The sequence below is a fragment of the Branchiostoma lanceolatum genome, chromosome 12 (genome assembly GCF_035083965.1).
Source record: "Branchiostoma lanceolatum isolate klBraLanc5 chromosome 12, klBraLanc5.hap2, whole genome shotgun sequence".
NCBI lineage: Eukaryota > Metazoa > Chordata > Leptocardii > Amphioxiformes > Branchiostomatidae > Branchiostoma > Branchiostoma lanceolatum.
In genome coordinates this window covers 7,149,869-7,176,183 of record NC_089733.1, presented here as the reverse complement: position 1 = coordinate 7,176,183, position 26,315 = coordinate 7,149,869, and the positions used below count along the sequence as shown (strand labels likewise).

General features: G+C 39.7%; 1 protein-coding gene and 1 long non-coding RNA gene across 3 annotated transcripts; one reads left to right on the top strand and one right to left on the bottom strand.

Moving 5' to 3' along the window:
• Positions 1 to 600: 600 nt before the first annotated feature.
• Positions 601 to 25,818, bottom strand: LOC136446104 (homeobox protein pnx-like). Its single transcript, XM_066444385.1, has 3 exons — positions 25,015 to 25,818; positions 16,685 to 16,869; positions 601 to 940 (listed from the first exon to the last, which is right to left on the bottom strand). Exons 1-3 carry the CDS (start codon positions 25,394 to 25,396, stop codon positions 653 to 655), a joined length of 855 nt encoding a protein of 284 aa, XP_066300482.1. The 5' UTR covers positions 25,397 to 25,818; the 3' UTR covers positions 601 to 652.
• Positions 1,859 to 4,429, top strand: LOC136446105 (uncharacterized). 2 transcript variants are annotated; one of them, XR_010757503.1, is made up of 3 exons: positions 1,859 to 3,011; positions 3,536 to 3,650; positions 3,823 to 4,429. It is a non-coding gene; the product is annotated as an uncharacterized lncRNA (long non-coding RNA). The 2 variants fall into 2 exon arrangements; XR_010757502.1 differs by lacking the exon at positions 1,859 to 3,011 and having other exon boundaries at positions 3,024 to 3,650.
• Positions 25,819 to 26,315: the final 497 nt, after the last annotated feature.

The window sequence follows — 26,315 nt, the reverse complement described above, 5'->3', positions numbered from 1 at the left end:
TCCGTTTGGTTTTTTATTTCACCTAAAGGCGGCTGCAACCTGTTCCCAAATTGATCTATTCATTGTTTAACACGTTTTTCAATGCCTGTAATTGCGTAAAATTCATATTGTATCTCTTCAATATTATCCAGATACAAATATAATACTACAAAAGATATACATGTTACGGCAATGTCCATAACCGTTCCCTGTTTATTTTCAGGCATTGTTCAATATGAAGGGATTATATATGCCATAGATAACAACATTATCATGATCATTATTCATTCATTCATCTTAAAAACGGAAGATAGTAAAATTCAATGCATTTATGATGTATGTATTGCCCGCAGAAGAAAAAAAAAAATCGTGTCACAATCATCTCCATACCGATTAAGTTGTTTGATAACTAAACAACTGTCGCATTATCATGGAATGACCGCTATGTCTATGGTTTGAACATAAAACGCTAGAGCTAGTTGCATGGAAATATCTTTATAGCGAGAACAGTTTTGGCCCCTAAATGATAACGAGGTCATAACAAGACCACACACCATGATATTCTTATTTTCCATGTCGAGTTTGCGTTTGAAAATCATATTGAAGTGTTCCCAGGGGTATTGCTGTGATACAATGGACGTTGAGAAGGCGAACATTGTAGTCATGTGTAAAGTCATAACGGCTTCCCTTGTAATTTCATATTGGCAGCATGTAGACTCTGCGCAGCCGCAGGGGGGAGGTGGGCAACCAACGCCGCGGGGTATCTTGGGTACTGCGACGGCGCGGGGTACGACGGGAAGTTGTTGTAATACCCCGGATGATGATATCTCTGAGAGAAGTACCACGGATGGGGACTACTGTACAGGCCCATGGAGGCGTAGTGTTGGTGTGCCATCAGTTCCAGATCGTTGGTGAACTTTCTCTTCCACTTTGTGCGACGGTTTTGGAACCAGATCTTTATCTGAAAGTAGAAAATAAAATGATTCCATTAAACATATGAACCGGGCTAACCTGAGCTTCGCTGGCAGTGAAAAGTAATGCAAGAAATGATAAATCAATGAGGAGGAAAAAAGGGAAAAGAGTCAAATTTGAGTGATAACGCTCTAGAATATTAGTACGTAAGTTATACTTCCGAAGAAGATAGTAGTAGTAGTAGTAGAATGGTTTATTCAATTCGTCCATGTCGTCAGACAAACAACAACCTGGTCGCGGCCTGACGGCCGAATTGTCAGCTTGTTTACATATACCATGTCTACATAAAAGATTAAAATTGTCTACATGTAGAAGATTATACCATTAAAATATTAAAATTGTTTGCATATACATTTGCATTACATACTTTCGAATTGTGACGTTAATCACATAACGATATAGTTGTGGCTGAATATTATAAAATCTATTTGTCCTTTGCTATAGGGTTACAAGGTCTCCAGTCCATTCAAAAGTCATAGGGTACATATATGGATACCTCAATAATGATATTGATATCCCTGGTCTAAAACTTTGCCTCTCAACTGACCAGATTTGAACTATTTTTGTTGTTTCTTTACCTTCGCCAGGAAGGTTACATGTTTTAATAGTTTTCCTGTCTGTGGCGGTATAGTACAACGGACAATAATCTTTCTTGGTGGTTATATTATTGCTGGTGACTTCCCATACCATTTCAGCGTCTTATTCCCAAGAGATCTGAAACCATTGATCATCTAACACTGCACGAAATGGCCACGTATCCTGACGGATCCGACGTATCCGGAATCGGGCCTCATGGCGTTTCCGAGCGAATCCGGAAAAATCCCAGTTCACTGCTCGGATACTGAAGTGCCCGCAGATCCGACCAATTCCGACGCCGTATTCTTCTGGATTCGTGATGCGCCTCTGATACCCGAAGATATTTGGCGGATCCCTCGTTTTTTGATATTTGGAATGTTCGGATTGTTTGTATGTCGGTAGTTGCTTCGGATCCTGACGAATAAATACACACGGCACGGCATGATCTCATTTCCTGACGAATCCAGCAGATCCGGAATTGCGCATCATAGCAGATACGGAACGTTTCCGATTGGATCCGATGCACCTCAGATCAGACAATTCCGGCGCCGTATACGTCTGGATCCTTCATACGTTTCGGGTACAGATACGGAACGTTTCCGAGCAAATTCAGACAATTACCAGGTACACCTCAGATCCGGCAATTCCGACGCCGTATACGTCTGGATCCGTGATGCGCGTCGGATACCTGAGGATATTTGCGCGGATCCTTCGTTTCTAGATATTTGTCAATATGGCAGAGATGTTCGGATTGTTTGTCGGTAGTTGCTTCGGATCCTGACCAACAAATACACACTGCACGGCACGCGGCATGATCTCAGATCCTGACGAATCCAACAGATCCGGAATTGCGCATCATAGCAGATACGGAACGTTTCCGATTGGATCCGATGCACCTCAGATCCAACAATTCCCGCGCCGTATACGTCTGGATCCTTCATATGTTTCGGGTACAGATACGGAACGTTTCCGAGCAAATTCGGACAAATACCAGGAACACCTCAGATCCAGCAATTCTGATGCCGTATACGTCTGGATACGTTTCGGGTACAGATACAATATCTACTCGGATCATTCATTTTTTTATGTATTTGCCAATATGTTAGAAGTTCAGATTTGCCAATATGTTAGAAGTCATGAGCTGTCTCGGATCCTGACGTGTACGGAACACGGATTCGTGTCGGATATCCAAATTACCCACAAGACACTTCTGGGCGCAACAAACGTTAACGGTTTTCTTTCGGTTAACAGCACAGACAAGAACGGCGTTTCATCACCTTCTGTGCTTAACATGGCATCGCCAGAGTCTACCATGGTCGACCAGTGATTTTTGAGTGACTTGAGAGTCGAAGGGAATTCGGTGTAAACTCAAACGCACGGAATTGCGACGTTGTCTTCTTCGTGCATGCAATATTCGTCGCCCCCCTCCCCCCTTGTAAACGCTGGTAGGGAGTTGATTCATCATTTTGAGGGACTGCCCTTTGGTTAGTACAAATTGAAAAAATTCCCGTTTCTAACTAGTTTTGACGTCAGTTATCCTCCTGATTGTGGCTTGACATATCATCGCATTCGCATGACCATAAGAATTCTCCAGCCGACCTGCCCTTTTACGGCGTTAGGATCTAGGAAATTCAAAATTTCAATTTGTTCATTCTTGCCAATGGTCAGCAGACATGTGTGTCTGGTTAACGTTTCAGATACAAAATAGCAAGCAGTGGAGGGAAAGATAATTAAAGATATGGAAGGGAAGAAAATGTCATAAGTATTTGTCCCACAAAGATCCCACAGTTTGTGGATAGTGAACTAGAACTTATAAGGAGGCAGTAGTGTGCCACAGTGATTATTTCATTCAGTTATAGCTGTGCATGTTTGATCAATATCATATTCAAGTTATAGATGTAAGTTTTACGTAGTCAATTCAACGATGCCCAGATTCATTTTTTTACACATGCGAGTATGTGATATGTTTAATATTTGTCATTGTTTCCATTTATATATATATATCCAGTACAGCATCGGCAGATACTTCCTTCACAAATGCAGCACATATTGTGAGGACCTTGGCTGGGAACAAAGCAATCAACTGTCAGATGCTCAGCTGCTGAGTACCTCAGGCTCCTTTGGTAAGTCCGTCATCGGTACACTTCAATGTTAGCTGAGAGAGGCATGATGGATATCCATTGTCCCGTGTTTTTTGTAGCTGCTGTGATGAAACGAAGCCAATGTCAAAATCATGTGACATGTTCCTTAAATACGTGAATTGATATTTATTCATCATTTGGTTTTATCATATAGGAACTGGTTCATCACAAGATGGACTCCAAGCTGAGTCCAACATGCAGATACAGAAGAAATCAGCCTTGCCTGTCCCTTACCAAGAGTGCATGGAAGAAGTGAACTCAGATGTAGTCAGAGAATGGGGAGAGGACGATTATACACATGCAGTTCCACGGCATATGCTACTTACGTTTAAAGTGTGGCGTGTCATCATGGGAGTTCTTCAGACAGTATAATGTTACTTTCTATTTTCAACCTCTGTATTTGAAATAATTGTATCTGATGGCTTTTAGACGAAGAGCTGGCCACAAATAAGGCTTTTATTACTTTAGTGGAATATTTAGAACATGTAGATAATTTTGGTCCAAGGGCACTATACAGTAGTAAATATTACCACAATGTTGTGATGGTGTTAATTGTAATACATTTCATAATTTTTCAGAACACTGTGCTTGCACAACCCCAATTTACCGACATTAACCTGCATATGCAGTGGTGCTTTGAGCATGTGGATGTCCCTCAGCCTGTCTCAAATGAAATGGATCATTTAGCCACATAGTACTTCCGTATTGTATTGTATTTGATAGTTTTTGAACTTAGAAATACATTATGTTGAGATATGAAATGATACATATGTTACATACAGGCTTTCCCAAACTTCCTGTCATTCAAAATGATGTTTTGGGTATAGTTAAATTAGGAATGCAAGCACTTAGTCGGATCCGTTACGGATTCGTTGTTGGGTCCACCTGTATCCGTCAGTATTCACCATTTTCTTCAAAATACAGAAAAATCCATGTACGCATCCGTCAGGATCTTTGGCATTTCCGTACAGTGTACGGCTCCGTATTCGTCGAAAATCCCTTACTTTCGGATTCTTCAGGAAATATTCCATATACCGGTGCGGAAATAGTCGGATACGTTACACGAATCCGCATGTATCCGTCAGTATCCGCCAAAAATACAGAAAAATTCCTGTTCGTATCCGTCAGGATCGGTGGCATTTCCGTACAGTGTACGGCTCCGTATTCGTCGAAAATCCCTTACTTTTGGATTCTTCAGGAAATATTCCATATACCGGTGCGGAAATAGTCGGATACGTTACACGAATCCGCATGTATCCGTCAGTATCCGCCAAAAATACAGAAAAATTCCTGTTCGTATCCGTCAGGATCGGTGGGATTTCCGTACAGTGTACGGCTCCGTATTCGTCGAAAATCCCTTACTTTCGGATTCTTCAGGAAATATTCCATATACCGGTGCGGAAATAGTCGGATACCTTACACGAATCCGCATGTATCCGTCAGTATCCGTCAGTATCCGACAAAAATACAGAAAAATCCCGGTACGTATACGCCGGGAAACGAGGCCATTTCGTGCAGTGTAAAGCCAATGTGATAAGAAACCAAATTTCCAGTGTTCCCTGACTGTACGAAATGGTCTCGGATCCTGACGTATCATGACGTGATCCGGAACCTAACGGATCCGGGGCCGTATATTTCTCGGCAGGCTATATGGGCATCCAAATATTGGGACTATATTTGAGTTGTGTAAGTACGTACTGCAAGTGGTACCCTGAGTCCCAATATTTGGATGCCCATATAGCCTGCCGAGATATATACGGCCCCGGATCCGTTCGGATTCTTTCGGATCACGTCAGGATACGTCAGGATCCGAGGCCATTTCGTGCAGTGCCTGTACTTTTGTTTTGACAGATATTCCCAGAGTGGTTTGTCAGACACAGATAGACATAGTCCTGCTTTCAACAGGTCGGGTCCCCCACATTCATCTCTCAACAAGTGATGAAAATAAACACAGGCTGGGGCACTGTCAGAAAGGACACTCAGGCAGTTTAAGGCCTGTGACAAGTGGTGTTTCGTCGGCTGCTGCCCACTGCCGAGAGGATACCAGTTTTGTCTCGAAATTTGTATTTTTTCAACTATATTTAGCCTCAGTCCTTCGGACTACAAGCGGGCCTTTTTGCGATTTCCTTGATTTTGTCCACTGTGTTGATTATTGTACAAAAAATGCTCAAAATTGTCGAAAAAGTCTTTTTTTGTCCCAAATTTAAGCCTTACAGTGGTAATGGTATGTAGTCAAGGGGCCAGGGCAGTTTAGACATCACAGAGATACTATCTATTACTACAGAAAAAAATCACTCAGTTAAACAGTCGTTTCATAGTGGGCACAATCCCTTTTAATAACGTATATAATTTTTCACCAAAAAGTTAGGTTTTCACCCCAAATATATGAGATTAAAAGTTTTCTTGTTTTGATATTGAAAGATTTGTTATTTCCATCACCTGGCCAAATTTTGTTAAAAACAGATATATACATCAAAAGTTACGTGCATATAACTGCTAACCTAGCCAACCCCCAGGTGTCTCCGGCTGAGCAGAAAGCAAAATTTCAGCCACTTAAATTTCCTATTTGTTCTGTGTCTATCTTGAACTTAAAAGTTTTGATCTTGAATTTGTTACTCCCTTTGAAACTATCTTGAAATTTCGTGAGCAGAGCATGTTCGTGATATGGGCAATGGCTATATCAACATGGCATATACTTGATTATTCTTTATTGCTCTCCTCCCAATCAGGTACTGTATATGCAGAAATGTTCGCGGTGGTTTTATGTTCGCGGTTTTCGCGGCGACCGTTTCACCGCGAACATAAACCACCGCAAACATTTCGTCCAATACCGTAGCCGTATGTGACTATAGCACTGCCGCGAAATTAAAACCACCGCGAACAGTCCATTTTCCCCTTAGCGCGAAATAAAAAAAAACACACGAACTCAATGCATTTACAGTATTTCTTTCTACGGAAGGCAACGTTAGATGTGATGTAAAAGGAACCGTATTTTTTTTTTGTCCGACAATATGCTACACCTGTGAAAACGTTGTCTAATTTCCTTGCTTTGTGGTTGATTGCAAACTGTGGAGCAATTAAAACGTTCATAGCCAGTGGACGGACAAAGGTGTATCTACACTTATTTAAGAAGCGGCCACGTTATGGCCCGGTTCTTTTTTAATACTGTGACACTAAGATCTGTTTAGAAAAAGCTTTGTCCAAAAGGACCAAGCAACGGTTGTTCTTGTGGACCCTTCGTGGTCTGGGGTCAGTTTCCTGATCTGTTCCGCTCCGTCCATCCACTAGCCTATTTACCAGGTGATGAATGACCACTGGGCCCCCATGACACCTGGTCAGCCCGACTGACCACTCGCCCATCCGGCTAGAGGTCACTCCCAGATTTGACCCTTAAAAACCTCTGGGAACCGGAGGTTAAACGCTTCAAAACGATTCCCAAAGAATAAAAAGGCGAACCATCTAAAAGAGATATTTTCCCATGCTTGTTGTGCTACTGCATCAACTTCTTGAGGGCACGATGTCAATGATGATTGCCGGCAAAATCATCAGAAAAGATAAAAAAATGAAATACCAGATGGCGGTAGAAGGCTATTGAAGTGTTTTACTCAGCGCCTAGAAGCCGGAAAACGTCCCTTGACACTAGTTACCCGAGGATACCAATCATGAAGCGGTAACGCGATAGCCTGCCGAAATTATAGGGATGATTTTCCATTCTTCAGCTGAAATTACAGGCTGGTGGCTCGCGTTACGGCGTGTAAGGTTTAATCAAATTTGTTAGCTTCACGCCTGTCTGTTTTCGTTTTAGGGGAAAGAAGAGCCCTGCCAGTTCGGTTATGGGTTATTATACGATAATTATCTGACATGTGTGCGGGCAACACTATTAACAAGTACTTATGGTCAGCTCTTGCAAAAAATCAAGTCTAATGGAAAAGTCACTGTTTATCAACAGTACTATTACAATGGGTATGTATGGAGATAGAAATGTGATTTTCATGAACTTCCTATCATTCTATTTTTCTGTTTTCTACATGTATTTTACAATTTGTCTGTATTACATTACGACATTGTTACTATTTCCCATCCCTCTTTTTTTATTCTATAATTGCAGAAAATCTATAGGCGATGTGGAAACGATTATTTTAGTTGAGCTATGAAAAGTTCTTGAGAACTATAACAGCTGGCACTATGCCTTTTCGCCTCACCTTTTGAACAATTCTTGTCACATACCGGACAAACCACAAACCTCTGTGTGGGCAGCCAACCACGGCGAGGAAAGGAAACGTTGAGAAAGGTTGAGATGTTTCAATTTGTTGTACTTAAGATGTACACAACCATCTTGTTAAAGACATTCTGATGAAGAAATTGTCCTCTAACAAGGTGAGTAGATGAAGAAAGGCTGCGTTTTTTGTTGTTGTTGAGCTAACAGAGAGAGGAAGAGAAATTGTTTTGGGGACAGGGAGAGGTATCATTGGCATCTCGCATTACCAAGTCAACAAAACGAACATTGTATTTGTTAGCCGGCTCGTTTCTGAGTGAAAAGTATACCATTGTTGGGTATCGCAATGTGGAAACGACAGCTTTGACAAGTGACTTTTGCCGTAGATAAAGAGGCAGGGACGGGACAAAGTCGGTTGAAGCGGCGGCGGTCAGCTGGGGTCTCGGCGGTGCCTGTGAGCTCCCCCCGGCACCTCCCACTGCCCTGCCCCCTCTCCATAGGAGCCCAAATCAAAGGCACTGCCTCACAACACGGTTGTTAGCACCCTTTGTGTCCCATTGCTACTGCATTAAGCCGTGACGCGGCGGCGAAGTTTCTGAAACTGTAACTCCAAATGGAGCTGCTATTTTTCACAAGAGGCAAGGCAGGCTATCTTACGTTTCAATAACAGGTTCGCATGAACCGGCCATTATGGTTTAATTTCATTAGTCTCACTTTCACACAAAAGAAACGGCAGTCCACTCCGCTCCTGATTCAATTATCCTTCAACTACTTTGTATGTCTCTCTTCTTTCTCTCTCTCTCTCCTCTTTGTCCGATTTGCTCATTTTGTCTCTATCATCGCCCCACTTAGCCGCCGTAACGTCTATGTTATCGCGCTTCGAACTTGGCATCTCCACAACACAAACGTACACGAGGATAAACCAATGAGTTTGGGGTTCGATTCCCAAACTAAGCATGACGTAGAAAACAAACTTGATGTATACGGTGTAGGTTAACATTTTTATGGGGGTTTCGCGAACGGTTTCTGGGTTGAAGTGCTTTGTGTGCGACAAAGGCAAGGCATGACAGGGATCATTAAGGTTTCACAATGGCTGCCGGTCTGGCTCTACGCAGGTGTGCGATTTAAGTATTCATAACATTCCTGCCGACCAGCCGTCTGAGGGTAAACGTGGGACCAGCTACGCATGCACATCTGTCCGGCTTGGAGTCGTAAACCGGCAAAGAGAAAAGTAAAACAAAATTACAAATGTTCCTTTTCTATACTATTTTTCGTATGAAAATTGTCTATTGATTTTTTAAGATACTGTACTCTTAAGTTATCCGAAACTTCCATATAAAATCAGCCTTTAGTAGGTTCGTGAATTTGGAAAAATTTACAAAAATGTACAAAAAAATTACTGCTATACGTGTATGGAAAATATTTTGTTTTGCGGGCTGTCTATTTTACCGGATTTTGCATATTTGAGACTTATGTACGATTTTCTATGTATAGTACCCAAATTCAGATATCAACAAATGTTACAAATGATGTCCATTGAAAAAAGGAAATAAAAAATTACATGTACTGCTATCATTTTATCATCAAAGAAAACAAACCAATTTTCAAGTTGTAACTTTCTATTTGACGATAATCTGAAAAACATGCTGTCAGATGGCAAGTGAAATGCAAAGTTGTATTTAAAGTATTGTATTTATGTGTTTGTTGTTTTTCTTTTCAGGAAAAAAGGGGGCTCATATCTCTAAGACACGTCACAATTCAACTTCATTGAAACGTCTGTAAAGGAAAACGAAGAATATGAATTACACAAATATTACATTTTTTATGGTATAGCAGGGCCATGTGAATTATGTCATCTGCAATGCATAACAACGCTAGCTGGATCATAGCAACCCTGAACAGTCCGGCAACTATGGCCCTTTCCAGCCCCGAAACATAGCGGACCGTCTGCAGAGGTTTCATCCACGACCAGCTCAAACAATAGCAGGGCGTGGTAAATTGAAAACTGAGTTAAAAGACTTTGTCCAAAAACTTCTGTGCCGAGTAGAGATCAAAGATACTCGGATATAATGCCGTTGCCCATTTGGAATTCCGTACAGAAAATAGAGAAGAAAAAGAAAGCAGAAAAGAATCATGGAACACACAATGTGAAATAAAGGATTTAGAAAAACTGGCATACGGCGATCAAATAACCAAGAGGGGCTAGCTGGACTATTAGAAGAACCGGGAATCGAACTCAGGTACGCAGGTGTTGTTCTCAAGACTTACTCGTTACAAATTCTAGATGATGGTCTCTTAGAAGTAAAACTAACAATGGCGAATTCTTTGTTGTTGCCTTCAATTCTAAAGCTAACGCTACGAACACCATGTGCTCTCTATCCGTATGCCATAACTATTGTTTACCTACAATACAGTATGGCAAATATTTAATACGTAAAGTATTGTTAACCGCAGCTAGTGCAGAAATTCGTAAACAATTATGCTTTTAAAAGCATTTAATTGACGCATATATCCTCAACAGATTTTAATCCGAGTGTATATTTACAATCACCGTTTAGCAAACCAACTAAGATTAATCTTACAGGTACTGTATTTGCGTTTGCAAAGTTACGTTATTGTTTGACATGGTAAAAGCATTTGTGTTATGGCTTAGATATGTATTGTAGAAGGATGATATGGCGCGATCTTTTTATTTACGACTGCATTTATCCTACTCTGGGCTAAGGTTAACCATAGGGTCCGATAAAAACTCAGAGTGAACATATGGCGCCACATGGCCACAGAGCATACGTGATGCAAGAATTAGCCATATGACATGCAAAATGATGCAAGTACAATACCTACTTGTTGTGTAAGACCATTTACACAAAGAAACAGAAAGAATTGACAGTTTTATATCTATGAATAGTATACATTGACTACCTGTTTTTGTTGTTCGGTATCTAGATTCAAATCTAAGCATTGTGTCTTTTGTATATGTCCGAATAATGGATATTTTTAGGTTTAAAATTATTCCTGACGAAAAAGAAACAAAGAACAATTATTATAAAAGTCATATTTCTTATCCAATGCCAATCGTGCACGATAAGTATTTCTTGATAGAAGGTAAGTTGTAAGTCAAACCATAATAATATTGATTATTTTTTTCGCGCAAGATATAACAAGAGCTTTGTTTTAAATTATATCCTGCCCAGGATTTACTCTTCGAATCTTGTAATTGGTTGAGATTTCATTTCCAAAACAACTAATGATATCATATCGTTCTGTAATAACAAAGATAAGAATAAAATTATGAAAATGATCGTATGAAAACATGAATCATATAAACATTATGCGCGGTATGATTCAAAATTAAACGTTCATTTTATCAGGTATACAATTTATCTTCTACTAGGATTTGCAAGAGTTTTTATGGAACTCAAATATTGGAATTAGGGATAGATTCGTTTGTCATATATTCTTACATCAACTAACTTTCATAAGGACGACTGTAGGTTTAGGAGCATTTCTTTGGTGTGTAGTTAACTGGTTGTGGCTCGACATGTAACATGTTGCTATTAACTACTAATTAGTCATTTCGGATGGTGACGTAAAGCCGGCGGCCCCGTGTATGAGGGAGCTTCAGACATTAGCCTCAAGCGTGAAACCTCTGCACGTAAAAGAACCCAACACACTTATCGAGAAGAGTAGGGGTGACCCGGTGTGCTTGGCCAAAAACGTGAGCCGTAGCGAAGCCGCATTGCACTGCCACTAGCTACTTGAAAAAGCATCATGCTTCACCTCAAATGAGGATACCTTGAAAGGAACAAAAAGATTGCCTTTTCAGTGCATATAGTGGGAATTTCCGCCTTGCTGAAAGGGACACCTTTCCAACCGACCATAAACACAGATCGATCCAAGAAACTTGCGATTTATGGATTTCTTAATTTTCTTCCGGCTTTGCCTTACATTATTCATCGATTTTTATCGAGTTATTGAAATTGCCATTTCCCTTGTGTAAAACTCGTGTCGCAGTGGTGACTTAAGCCTGCAATAACTGTACTTCGGGTTGAAATAAGGTGAGATTCAATTAACCCTTTTATTATGAAACATTGGCAAATTATTCTGATTTATGTCAATATTTCTTATTGTTTGATGATAACTCAGCAGGTAAACGTACCGGTAAAAGGAAATATATTTTCCAATAGAAATATAGCTTTTCTAGTCTAGTGTGTGAGGGTTGGAGCAGGGTATAACATTTCTTACCCTTGAGAATTAAAACCCAGTATAGTTGTCATTGAAATGTTACCAGTTCAAACGTTAGAATGTTGTATCATTTCAGGCTGTTAATGTTTCAGGTTCTGTGTAGATTTTGAAAATCTTGTGGTACAACGTCTAGTATAAATATCTTAGTCTTGGTCAGCTAAATAGATTCTTTATAAACTCGATATGTGACTAGCTTCGTTCGCTTATTTGTCGAATAGTTAAACATAGATTTGTTGAAATTCAATAATGATATCGCCAGTTCTGTTAATTATCTAAGCAGCCGGTTCGTTAAAAACGTGGTATTTTTGCTTTCCTTTGAGAAGTGTGTGTGTGTGTGTGTGTGTGTGTGCGTGTGTAAAAAAGAGATGTCATAATTCTAACAGTGCAAATGATGTTGGTCACTCAGAACTCTTATTCACGGAGGAGGGTCGCTTTAAAGTTTACCCTTTCTTAAAGCAGTCTTAGAAGATGAAAACCCAGTAGAACACTCCTTACCATGGGTACACCAAAAATAGTCACTCAAGCAACTGGATAAAATTTTGAAACAGTCAGACGTTTCGGACAGCATCCGCTATCTTTCGTCAGTGACTAAAGAAAGATCTGGTAGCTATAGAACTAGGTTTTATACCAAAACTCCAGGAACCATGGCCTGGTCCACTGTAGAGTGTCTATCTCCACAGCTTTATGTTGAGGTCGGGTTGGGGGCAAGTGTTATCAAACCCTTTGTGAGTCCGGGGGCACGAACCTTTACTAAGTGGGCCAACTTTTCGTTTTCTCTCCAAACACAGAATCGTGATGGCTTCATGAGAAAAGTGGGGTGAGAAGTAGAACTCTCTAATCTCCCCCGACATCTTAATTTTGCTATCAAAACAAGTGGAAATTGTCCTGGCGCTTAGTTTACACCGAGGCACAAAACAGCCACTGTCTCTCTTACAACTTTGACGAAAAAGGGAACGACTGACATTTACATTTTTAGACTATTTTCAGCATGTTTCTCAATGAATTCAAAACATATAGACTAGTAACCATAAACAAATATCTTTTTGACATACGTTCATACAACAAAAGTTTGAACGATCGTGAAATGAGCATCAGTTTTGTCGGTGGTAATTGTTAGATACGCACTAACGAATTATTTACTTACTTCTGTCTCGATGTTTGCCCCCCAAACAAGTGCTTATTTTGAAACTCCTCTGATGTTGAAACGGTTTACTTCAGAAGATTTTTGTCTCAGTTAAAGCCATTAAATTCTCATTAGTAAGTCAAACCATGCGATACAGGCGGTCCCATGCATACACGTAATTCTACACTACCAAAACAGATAAATTTCTGGGCGAGCTCTTTCAGTGGCCAGTCTTTAAAACGGTCGGACCCTTTGAACGTGTTTTTCTCACAGAGGAAGAACTTATATAGCGGCACTTTAGAAACTTAGCCAACATTTATTACACTGTGTTTTCCTTCCTAACATTGAAGCGTTTTAGCAAAATGGGTCTTAACTATGGCTCAGAATTCAAAAATAAACGGTATCTTCTAGATCGCACATGATAACACAAATGGCGAATGTAATACTGGCTATGATGTATTATCCTGTAGGTTTTGAAGACATGGATTTCAAATAAGTTGTGAGGACACAACGTTGTTTTTAATGCAAAATGTACATAAGATAAAATCTGTTGTTTTCATAGCTTTCAAACGTGACTTTTGTCAGATTTGAACTGCCGGGATATCTGTTAAAACTGCTGAGCGTACTAAATGAACCGTTATTCAAAAACAGACGGTTTTGTAGTTTTCTATCGTATTTACTAAAAATGCAGACATCTATATTTTTTTATGTACGGAAGAAAGTCGAGCGTAGACGACACAGTAATTTGACTTTGATAAATAAATAAAAGTTCTTGATACAAATGCAGGAAATGTCCACATTTGGGACTCGGCGCTAGCGCAGAGTTCTCCGATTTATCATCAATTAAGGTTCTATCGGGCTGGAATCATCCCAGCTGTTGGGCAGGGTCTGGCGCGATCTCTCCGGGGCCGCGAGAACAGAAACGCCGCTAGTCTCGCGGGACTTCGCGGGAACAGAGGGCTAACAAGCTGAGGAGAACGCACCACACGCCCCGTGTCCCCAGTCTGACCGCAATCTATCACGGGCCAATCACGCAACTGTCACCAAAACTCACACGTGTCTATTTATACACACAATCTTCGTGATAAAAAGTTTACATCGACGGAGCGTTTTGTTCTAGTTTCAAGAAGATATACATGACGTGGATATAAGAAACAGACAGTAGAATAGGGCCAAGTGTTGGCTGACCGACTGCACAAGATCTGTTACGATCTGGTTTTGGTTCATCCAAGAAAAAAAAGACAGGGTGAAATTGCAATTGTTTCACCCACAAGTGCAAGTCTCAAGATTTATCAACGATGTTTCTCTGTAACTTTTCTGAAACGCACGAAAATAGTTTCACCAAATAAGTTTGGAAATTCTTGATAAGTTTATGACAAGTCTTGCGAATCTATTACAGTATAAGAAATGGGAGCGAAGTACCACGTGTGATTCGGAAGAAACCAGGGAGGAAATCCGCCCCCCTCCCCCCCAAGAGACCGGGGCTTCTGTCATCACAGACTTCCTTTCTCCGCGGGGGTCCGTCTCTCCCACACTGAACCAATTAACACCCATCATCACCGCTAGGCAAGGAGCAAGCGGCAAACCGTATGGGGTCGCTTTTGTACGTCAGGAGGCAAACCGTTTAAAAGTTGGAAAAACTGTTCTTTTGAGTTTGAGTTTATTAGGATCCACAATTTCTAACTTGAAGTTTGAATGGGAATTGTTGCACAAGCAGATAGTTTTAAGATCTCTTGAAAACTTTCTTTTTTTCAATCATTTTTCATGTTCAGCAAACTCTCACATGTAATTCTTGTTGCGGATTTCTGAGTACGTTATTCAAATTCATGCTTGGTCAATGTGTATGATGGCAAAGGCACAAGCGCCATCTATCGACAATAGGTAGTACGGCGGTTGAAAATAAATCCACGAGCACAATTGCAAGTAACGTTTTGATAGCCTCCAACACTAAAGGCACAGAGTTGAATATATATATATATACACCAGTGAATAACTCAAGACTCTACTAAGCGCCATCAAATGTATCTTACAAGCACCCGAGTCATAATGCGACACCGTCAAATCAAGCAAATTTGCACCGTCAAATCCAACATTAGATAAGTCTGTGTGATGATTTTATTCGGTAAGAAGCTCGCGGATTATGTTACACCATAATCCGAATTCCGTTCTTAGTACAAAAAGGGTTTCCACATACAATCTTGATACAATTCCCATAATCACAATATCATTACATTTCGAAAAACTTGCACAATAAAATCTAAACTTTCTTAAATCGAGTTAGCCACGTCGATACATTATCACGTATGACATAACGTGAAAAGAAAAAAAAAACAATATAATACAATATAGAGCCGAATAGCAGTGTGCAGAAAGGAGTTGCTCAGCCTCTTAGTGCGGGCTTTCGGAACGCTTATTGAGCTACAGTTTCTGAGTGTGTTGATGCGTCGTAATTTCAGGATTATATAGCGTAATTACAAGTCTTAGCTGCAATTATGTTATAATAGTAGTCTCGTCGTAAGATAAGTTTTATGAAGATCCCATGATGCCTTGCGTCATATTTTTGCGGGAGATTCAAAATGGCCGACATGACAAATAAACTCGTCAGATTGAATTCGTCAGAGGCTACAGCTGTCCGTAAAGGGGTCTGGGTTACGTAACTGACATGTACATTGTTAGATTTTGAGGTAAAACATCGGTAAAGTTTCGTCTGTCCATCACAATTAGCAGTCCAACCAATGAGAGAATGGCAATTAGCGTTTCGACCAATAAGAGAGTGGCAGCATGTCCGTCAGATTTTTATGTTTTTCTCCTCACGCATTTCTACGTTCTGATGGAGGTGAGCGGGGCTATGGGATCTGTCTATTATCCACATATCTGTATCTGCTCCCCCTCTATTAATAGACACATCTAAAGACAATAGGTACCCAATATATCTTCGTATCTGAACTTCAGATACGAAGATATATTGGCTACCTATATTCATAATATATTCAGAATATGAATTACAAGAATAATAAAACAATTTCACTTCGGTACATGCAGAAAAGTGATGAAAAGGATGTGGACATAGCATTTCAAAAGACCTCTTGTGAAATAAGAGATCAATATTTCCATTGCACGCACTGACTTGATTCTACAACAAAATATCACAATTGAAGTTCTTCTTTTATACCTTTGGGGCTAGTAATTATAGCGCTGTCAGTTTATGTAATAGTAGTTTGAAAGAGCACAGAAAAAGAAATTCTCCTGAGATTCGGGTTGGTGATTATAGTTCTAGCAGTTTGTGTATACTTGTATTTTCAAAGTAGCCTGAGTACCTCCGCAGTGACCGCTAGCTCGAAAAATCACTTGCTAAGCACGCATTGACGGTCACTACGGAGGCTGGTACTCAGGCTATTTTCAAAGAGCACAGAAAAAGGAAATTGTCCTAACCTGTGTTTCTGTGAGTTTGAGCTGGTTGGACAGCTCCAGTCGTTTGGTGACGGACAGGTATTTGTTCTTCTGGAACTCGCCCTCCAGTTCCTTGATCTGCTCTGCCGTGAAAGCCGTACGGGGGCGCTTCTTCCCTTCCGAGTGGCTCAGGAGCCGAGGGGGAGGGGAATCCGGTCGACTGTCGTCTGTCAACAACAATTACAGAAACGTTACGTTATGGCGTTGAATTACAGGTTTGCGTAGCAAAACCTTTGTTGGATCCGTTGGCATGTGTAGTGGCCACCATCTTGATTTTGTGACGTCACAGGTCGCCATACCATTTTATTTGGAGGGGTGTTTTTTGGGGTCGCTAGCGTTCTCTCTATTTTTTTTAACAAATCGGCACACAACTATCACACATTCAACTCAAATAAAAAGAAGAAATCAATAACAATTCATATTTCTATTTACTTCTATGTGAGATTCACTAACCAAAAAATTATAAAAAAATTAAAACAGCCTTTATCCAGCCATCACGCTGAATGGTCCGGTCTGTTTAGCCTCCACCAAGCTCCACAGGTCGCTAGAAAAATAGTAGAAATTGGCCCAAAAGACAGATAATACACCAGAGAAGTTAGCTAGCCTAGATCGCAAACTGTACTGGCTAGCTAACTTCTCTGGTGTATTATCTTTATATTTGGCCAATTTCTGCTATTTTTCTAGCGACCTGTGGAGCCTGGTACGTAGAGGCTAATGTCTGTTTACACATCGGCACACAACTTTTGACGGAGTACATTATCATATTCATAAACGATATGACGGAGTACATTATCATATTAATAAACAGTTATACATACTATTTAATGATCAAATACTGATACATAGTGTTCTACGAACTCAGTATGATCTTTAACAATTTAAATGGTATCACAGATTTTCCATTGTAATGCATGTGATTTGGCATTTGATTTACTTGATGTAAAGTAGAAATGCTCGGGGTGGTTTTATGATTGTGTTTTTTGCGGTGAAAGCTTCACAGTGAGCTTGAAATCGCCGAGAACATTTTTTTGTTCTTTCTTCTGCCCGTCCACAGCCTTTTCAACGTTAAGAAATATCTTTAAAAGGAAAGGAAAGGGATCTCGAACCAGTTTAGCTCAAATGAACTCTATGAATAGATGAGCTACTCTTCCACTGGTCGTGACAGAGAAGACAGACGCTATGTACCGTATTTACAGGTTCATTGTACCGGGTCCCCTAGCTCTTTTCGACAAGCACAATGAACAGTGGACCACAGCTTTACGTCCAGTCCTAAGGACTGCGATCTTTAACGGTAGCGTGCATGTCGGGTGAGTGACACAGCCGGGATCGAACCCGGGGCTTCTAGTTCCAGAGGCAAGATCGCTAACCACTGGACTACGCACGCTACCTCATAAACCAGGGCACTCCATTTTCTCCCTACCGCGAAATTAAATCTCCATGAATATTTACCCTAGTACATGCCTATGTACCTAGCGGTTTCTTTATCATTTACTACAAGACCAAATTATGTTTGCTCATAACATATTTTAGCCATCATTCGATTCAGTATACGTTAGTACCAGCTAACTAACTTGGGTCAATGATTTGTCCACATCTGAGCTCTCTGGTTGCTAGAACACAACGTGCAATACATATATTTCCGGTAGGAGGTGTTGCTGATCTGGTACTTAAGTATGCCTACGTTTTATAGTTTTAGAAGTATCGCGAAACCATGACGTTCTTTTTTCTCAATATCAAAACGTATTGAGCTTATCATAGCTAATGCCTATTTCAATGTAATAATACGATAGTAAGACAAAACATAAGACATATAATGACAGGTACTAATTGACACAGTTCGGAATATTAAATGATAGAGTCTTACTAGTATCGGTAGGTTTTATATCTATGAAATGACATTCATTCAAAGAAGAAAGGAAAATATACGGCCGAAAAAAGGGAGCTTTTTAAAAGACAAAAATTCTCAATAAATTGTCGTTTTCCCTCTGTATGCTTTAAAACAGCCTTAACAAAATGTTTAGGACCAGACTCAGAAAATGCCACGATTTTATGAGGCGTTGAAAGATCCGTATCTTCTCACATGGTAGCTTTACGACGTAATCCCTTAGAAAATTAACAAACAAGATATCAACCAATGAGAATCCTCCGAACACCTGTTCTCTGGCCGCCATTTTCCTGGTTACCATAGTAACGTCACGGGCAACGGAAATGGGCGTGATTGACATTTTCGCCCTGATGTCTGCCATAGCGTCGGTTTTGTCAGTTAGACCGTAATTGCGTTATCTGTATAATCAAAGTTTAATAAGGACGTTTGTTTGGTAAATAAGTCGCCTATCTTTTTGTATAGACAAGGATTAATGGCGCATGAAGTCGCACTTTGGCCTCGATGAGATTAACTTGTTTTTCCGCAAGGTTTGTTGCCGGTACAGTCTTCTGTTTCAGCCATATTATTGTCTGGGGAAAGGTCCGTGTGTTCAATATAAACTCTTATTGAAATATGACCTGTGTGCATCATGGCATCGGAATTAGATTTTGTCTATGATAGTGCATAAACGAGGTAGCAAAATTATCACTCTACTCTTAAAACCTTTTGTTTTAATTTGAAAACGCAATTTGTTTTCTATCGTGGTCTGTGCAAAAGCCCATTATCAACATTTTGAATGAGAACATAAAATCTAAAGATTTAAATCTAATTATAACACAGCAAGTATCTGAACTCTGCTATGCTATTTTCTGTATGGATGTGAAATTCTACATGAGCAGGTCCACGCACATTTATACAAAGAAAAGCATTAGCATATTAGTGATATCATGAGTGTGGAGCAAAACATATCGACCACACCGTAACAGAGATATCAGTCCATGGCAGGAAATATATGCCTGTCATGAATCGTCATCTAAACCCAAACAATTCCTCAACAGCAGTAACAAATAACAAACTATCATCCACATATTCTGCATTTCACGTTAACCGAAACAGCTACCAGTTGAATGCTCTCTCTCTCTCTCTCTCTCTCTCTCTCTCTCTCTCTCTCTCTCTCTCTCTCTCTCTCTCTCTCTCTCTCTCTCTCTCTCTCTCTCTCTCTCTCTCTCTCTCTCTCTCTCAAATGATGCAAATGATGCAAATGATGCAAATGATGAAATGTCGTACGTCACCGAGGCCGCCATATTGATTTTTAGTGATGACCTTCGACCCAACAAGGACGCAAATAATTTGATGGATTTTATTGCCAATAAAAAGATGGGATGGTATCCCCTTCATTTAGAATTTGTCAAGTACACATTTGCCTATTTAACCCTATCCAGACTGGGGGGGGGGGGCTAAAAGAGCCCGCGCCAACTTTGACATCGTATTTCTGCCGAACGATGTATGCTAGGACAACCAAACTTGTTGACTTTTCCTAAAATTTTGTTGGCAACAATTTTATGATAATGTTTTAAGTTTATCATTTTTTCATGTTGCCATGGCAACGGGTTTCTGACTGGCATTTTATGCAAAAATCATTAATTTTCTGAAAACAATGATATTTCTCGGGTTTTCTTGCACAACTCCACTAGTTTTCCTACATGTTTAACATTACATGTAATTAGATGTAACTTCCCTGATTTAATATTCATAATTTATGCTAATTTTATGACGTAATCAGCCAAAATCCAAGATGGCGGACTATATCACTATTTCAGGTATCAGCAGGCTTTTTCGCCCTTGAAATCGTCAATACCTGACATTTTCTTTATCAGAAACATTTAGATTAACGTTTTTAGTCTATCTTCAGCGTCCTTTGGGGTCAAAAGTGGAAAAAAAGGATTTTTAAAAATTTCAAAATGGACGATCCAAGATGGCGGATCCCAAGGGATCGCTCACAACACATGAAGCCATTTTATGACGTGATTTTGACGTCAACGTACTTACCATTGACGTTGTATGCCTTTGCATACCTTAAAATGAATAATACAAACCGTTTTGTTTAATTCCTTTAGATATTACGGGAATTCCCTATTTAGCCAATAAAATCACATCGATGACGTCATAATTACGTCATATTACGTCATAACGTCACCAAAATTACAGGAATTATAAAACTTGACGTGAATATCACTCCCTGAAAATTTGGTGATGATGCATCATACCGTTCGGAAATTATGAGGGGGGGGGGCCGAATCAGCCCCCCCCCCCCCCCCCCCAGTCCCAGAAATACCAAAAAAGCCCAGTCTGGATAGGGTTAAAGAATTATCAAGTTCCTTTTTAACAGAAAAAATATTCATGTGTTTAACGTCATCTTAGTATAAATAACAATGTGGAAAAAAGAAGTCTACAGATGCTGAAATCATAACGATACCACAGAAACAGAGGTTGTATATACTGATGGCCCTTAGATACACAGTCATTCACTTTATATGCATTTATCATAGAGATCCCGTGCATTGTAATAACATACAGCAAAACATCAAAATACTTTTAAAGCTTTTTGTATAGTTTACCACGGTATGGCAACCGATTAATTTAAGAAAAGCACATGCGTATAGAACAAACGAATATGAATTACATACACAGAGAAAATAGAATGGGGCAAGCAAATTCGGTTTAAATTTAGTTTTGTAAAGGGACAACGCAAAATATCGCATCTAGTTCCTTTATAAAGATCCACCCCCATCCAGTTCCAGCTATAGTGCTAGAGGGAAACTATATACTACTACTAATCGTTTGAAATAGCAAATGTTAGTTCGCGCCGTATGGTTTTTCTTTTATGTGCTGTGATTTCTAGGCTTTGTGTCAAACAGTCATGTAGTCACGGCGAAAGCTTGAATGCCTTGAAAAGAGGCGAAAGCGCGTAAAATTGGAGGAGAAGAAGTGCATTGAGACACAACAAACAAAAGATCTGGGACACATTCGGCTTTTACTTTCCAATTTGCACAGTGGCAGTGTCCGAGGGAGAGAGGGTGTGTAGTCGGTAGCTACAAAGAAGAGGGGAATATACTATGAAGAGTGTGGTTTTGCCTTTTTTGTCGTGTGTTGACTTTCAGCGATCGGGTGCCGCCGTTACGGTACTTGATCTCGCCACAAAAACAACCTTTAAAACGAGTGTCCGGTTGGAGTTCCTGAAATCGTCGTGGCTCGTCCAAAACTATATACAAGATTTCATCCCGAAATGTTGTTAGCCAAACATACATGTACTCCCTTGCTTTTAGAGCTATGTTTTTTTTTTGCGGTGGCGACTCACACTAGTAGTTCTGCAACAGACTCTATCGATGCTCTGTCTTTATTTATTCTGTCCATACTTAAATCTATTAGGAACTTGTAAAATGCTTTTAGTAATCAGACTTTTTGAAGAGTGAAATAGATTGGTAAATTTGTGTGGTACCGACTACATTTCGCCCATTGCTTATCTTTGTTTTACATGGTATATCAGTTTGTTTCTTGTTATATACAAAGAGTTTAGGATACAGTTTTCACGAGAAATTGTAAAGCATGAAGTGTCGCCATTGTTTTAGACTCTACACAACAACGTATAATGTCTATACACCGTCGTACCAAAAAGGAAAACACATCACACCACTTTTGCATCCATAATCAATCTAAGGCTGAAACCGTCCTATTAGCCCTATAGCTTTAACTCAACCAACATTCACCTAATATCAAATATTGAAACGTTTTAGCAACATTCTCACCAAACTTGAATAAATGTTTATGAAAGTTTATAACGTACGTATTGGATGTAAGCTCTGTAAAATAAATGTATGCTTTAAATCAGTCACTTGTACCCTGTGTTTTAGGCACCCCTCTAGTCAGATCACCTAACACTGAATATGTTTTGTCTGGTTGTATACGCCTGTAAACACCGGGAAAGATCTGTATCAAACAAAGCACAAACACGGCGTATTGTTCCACCATTAGTTTCAAACCTTCTTTAGTTTCCTAACGCACAATGTTGGAGGTAAGGTAAGACAATTTTCACAAAAAAGGCCAGCTACACGACAATATGAGAACACTTCCAGATATGTTTTCTGTCATAGTATACCCTGTTCGACAAAATTCTCACCATGTATTACAGCAACACAGTTTTCTGGTTTACATATTTTGCCGTTACACCTAAATAAAGCCTGGTACAATGTCTAAGTTTTGTTTCGTATGAAAAAAAGAACAATCAAAACGTACTTATGTTAGCAAGATGTTATTTGTTACTGTTTGAAAAACTGAAAATTCGGAACTTGTCGTAACACACTGTGCTCAACCATGTTTGAATGCTAACTCTAGAATGGATATTTAACGTAATTGTAATATGTATGATATCTATCATTACCGTATAGACGTGTTTGTATCATTTTGTTTTGTAGCTCGAGTTTTATTGGATTTTGTCCCCAGTATCTATCAACATGTTTCTAAAAGCATTGCCGTGATCCAAATACCTATTCTACAATATATTAACTTGTAATTCAAAATTGCATTATGAATCTTACTAAAAACTCAGAAATAGCAAGTCTTAAGAATTCCAGCTTTCAGTAATTGACCAGGAATATGTGTTCCGAACACTGGTCTAATTTTCGGGACAAGCTAGATAGTTTATGCTACTTAATGTACCTTTTCACGTTAGACTATGTAGTAACATATATGAGTCTACATTCGGTAAATGAATTTTCACTCTTAACTTTGTGTAACGCCTACGAACATTTTAAAAATTTGTGCACAACATTTGTGAAGGTTAGGTTCCGAAAAAATTATGTCCTACGTATAGATTTTTGCGCGCAACAAGTTTGCTTACGATAAGCAACGAGTAGTTTTTGTGTCTTCGAATGTGTGAAATGCATCTATAGCATAGCGCTATATAGTGAAGGACATGAAGAAATGTTGTACCTTTAGCTACTGTATTGGCGATGTTTCTATATGTCCAGATGACACTATGATACTAGAAATGTCCCGGAAAATACCACTACCCTCTAAAAACTTCAAAATATTGTTTTGAACGTATATAAGTTTGCTTTTAGCGCCGTTTGTTGTAATTACTGCGTCTTCCGTCAACTTACATGTACGCAGTCTTAACAAGCGTACCAATGCTACATTAAAACTCATGGTGTCTAATCCCAATATGCAATTATGATTTCTGAAAACCCTAACATGATAATAAGTATTTTTTTCTTATGGCCATAGTCACTATCACTTGCGGCACTATTGTCATTGTGCAATCGGTTGTAAGTTGAGGTCAAACTGCTACATTTAGTCGCCACAATGGGAGAAAGTCTTCTTAACATTATTTTACTTGACAAAAACTAAAACGTAGCTACTTTTGTTGAACGTAATTCTAAAGAAATTGTAGAGATGTCGACGTTCTTTAAACGTCTAGGTGCTAATACATTTCTGTATTCTAAAAAGCTCAGTTATATGTATACTTTCGAAGTTTTGTTCTGTGTTTCATACATTTGTCATTGAGTACCGTCTAGACGAAGTAGGCAAATTTACTATTTTTCAAATCGATCTACCATGTTGCAAAATTTTAAGGTCCTTTTAGAAATGACTATGTAGAACTTAAGAAAATGACCTATATTAGCGCTCAAAAAGATGTCCGATCAAATGTTCAACTGAAGTTTCTTATATTGGCAAAAATGTCGTCTTTTCTCTCCTGATTTGTTTTTGATCATAATACTTATATTGTCCATGATCATGAAACAGGGGGATAGACCCGATATGAAAATGTTATCATAAGATAAAGCTATGACCTTACTTATGTTTTTAATGTCATTTTGAATCACTTAGTTTAAACTACCGTTAAGTAGTTCTAAAATTTACAGCTTTGCTAGAACATATGTCCTTCTTTTAAGGAACACTTTTTCTCTCCATTTGAAATATTTTTGATAAGGTATTTAAGCTAAATGATCTGGTTGCAACAAGTGCTTTATTTCTGTTGCTCTTATAACAGAGCCATTGCAACCTGGTTTAGTCAAAAAATACAAACGCTTTTTTTCTCAATTAGGACAAAAAAGATGGGTAATTCCTTTGCTGGCGTTTTAGAATTCAAACCATAGTTCTTACAATGTACAATTGTGCATCCAAAATCATATCCAATTGCTGTTATTTGGCGTAATGTACATTTGTGCTTTTACTAAAACCAATGCACGCGGGTGCCTAACTGGATATGATTTTGGATGTACAATTGTACATTGTAAGAACTATGGTTTTAATTCTAAAACGCCTGCAAAAGAATCTTTTTTATACCTTGAAACAAGGCACTTGTTGCTAACAGATCATTTAGTTACTAGTGAGTATAGGAGGATATTCTAACATGCTTCCATTATCATTTATACGTGCAACAAATTACCTTCTGTTCGCAAGTTGTTGTAAGGGTCTTCTGTAGAGGAGACTGGTGTGAACGCACTGGGTCTTGCCGTCGACGAGCTAACCTCCGCTGAAGCCGACCGTAGATCTGAACTTTCCTCCCCGCGAGTGTCGAGCCTTGCCCCGTAGGAACATTCTTGTCTGCCCGGCGAATATTTCCCGTTGACGGGCATGTCCCGAGGAGGACTTCTCTGTTGAGGCGGCGATGTGTTCTCGGCGCGAGAGTTCGTTGATAAGATTGCGTCGATGGAGAAGCTTGCAGGCCCGTGCCTAGGCGACGCCCTGGTCGCGACACTCTCTCGGGAGGCGGGCGGTAAGCCCCCCGAGTCTCCCCCTTGCTTCTCCCGGTTATCAGGCCCCGACATTTCGTCTGGCGATCTGGAGTGTTTTCCTTATCACTGGTAGATCCGCCTGTTTATACCACCTTGGGATCGCTTTACTCTGATCTACTATCTCCGCGGTTGTTTTTTCCCCCGTAAATTTCTGAAGGGATATATCGTTTCTGTTCTGTCTAAACGGTGTGCGTTTGCGTCTACAAACTGGCTGCTTTGATGGCAAACTTTTCAAAGAAGTTTCAAAGGGCTCGTCGGAGGGGACCAAATGTCGTTTGGCGCACGTCCGATCTTCTTTGAGCCCCAACGCGCCGACGGGCCAACTTTCTTCAAAATTCTTCACAGTAAACTAAAAAGGCCCTTCAAGCCGGTAATTGATTCTAACAGTTCCACAATAGTCGCTTGCTGATGTAAAAGACCTTATTAATTAGGACTTCTGATGTTAGACCGGCATGCATACAGCACATACCCGCCAGCGAAGTTGGAGGGTCTACATCAAAAGATAGATAAGCGCCGCCCTGCGGCTGTGTCGGAACAGCAGACGCGGCGCCCGTAGCCGGAAACACTTTCCGAAGGTGGGTCACTGACCCGACTATATGATATTTATAGATCCCTGCATACAGTTATCAAAATAATAATCCAGTGCCAAGCAATTCTAAGATTGACGCTGTTCTTTCATATCTTTAAAATCTGCACATAACAGCTCTTAGTTAACTCTATTACGGTTAAATACGTGTTTGACTTGGATCATATTTTACTCAATCACTGCCGAAAGGTAGTTGACGATATCTGAAACGTCTGACCGTTAACAAAACCTATCCAGTTGCTTGTGTAACTTTTGTACTGTGCATCGATTCCAAGTGGTTTATCATGAGATAAAATAGTATGACAATCGATTCTATTAGACATTTCTCCACTGATATGATTTGTATGCAAAAAAAGATAAGATGAA

Coding starts and splice junctions, on each gene's coding strand:
- LOC136446104 (XM_066444385.1), bottom strand. CDS start 25,396: ATGTCGGGGCCTGATAACCGGGAGAAGCAAGGGGGAGACTCGGGGGGC. Junction 16,870..25,014: donor CAACAACTTGCGAACAGAAG/GTAATTTGTTGC, acceptor TGTTGTTGACAG/ACGACAGTCGACCGGATTCC. Junction 941..16,684: donor TCAAACTCACAGAAACACAG/GTTAGGACAATT, acceptor TTCTACTTTCAG/ATAAAGATCTGGTTCCAAAA.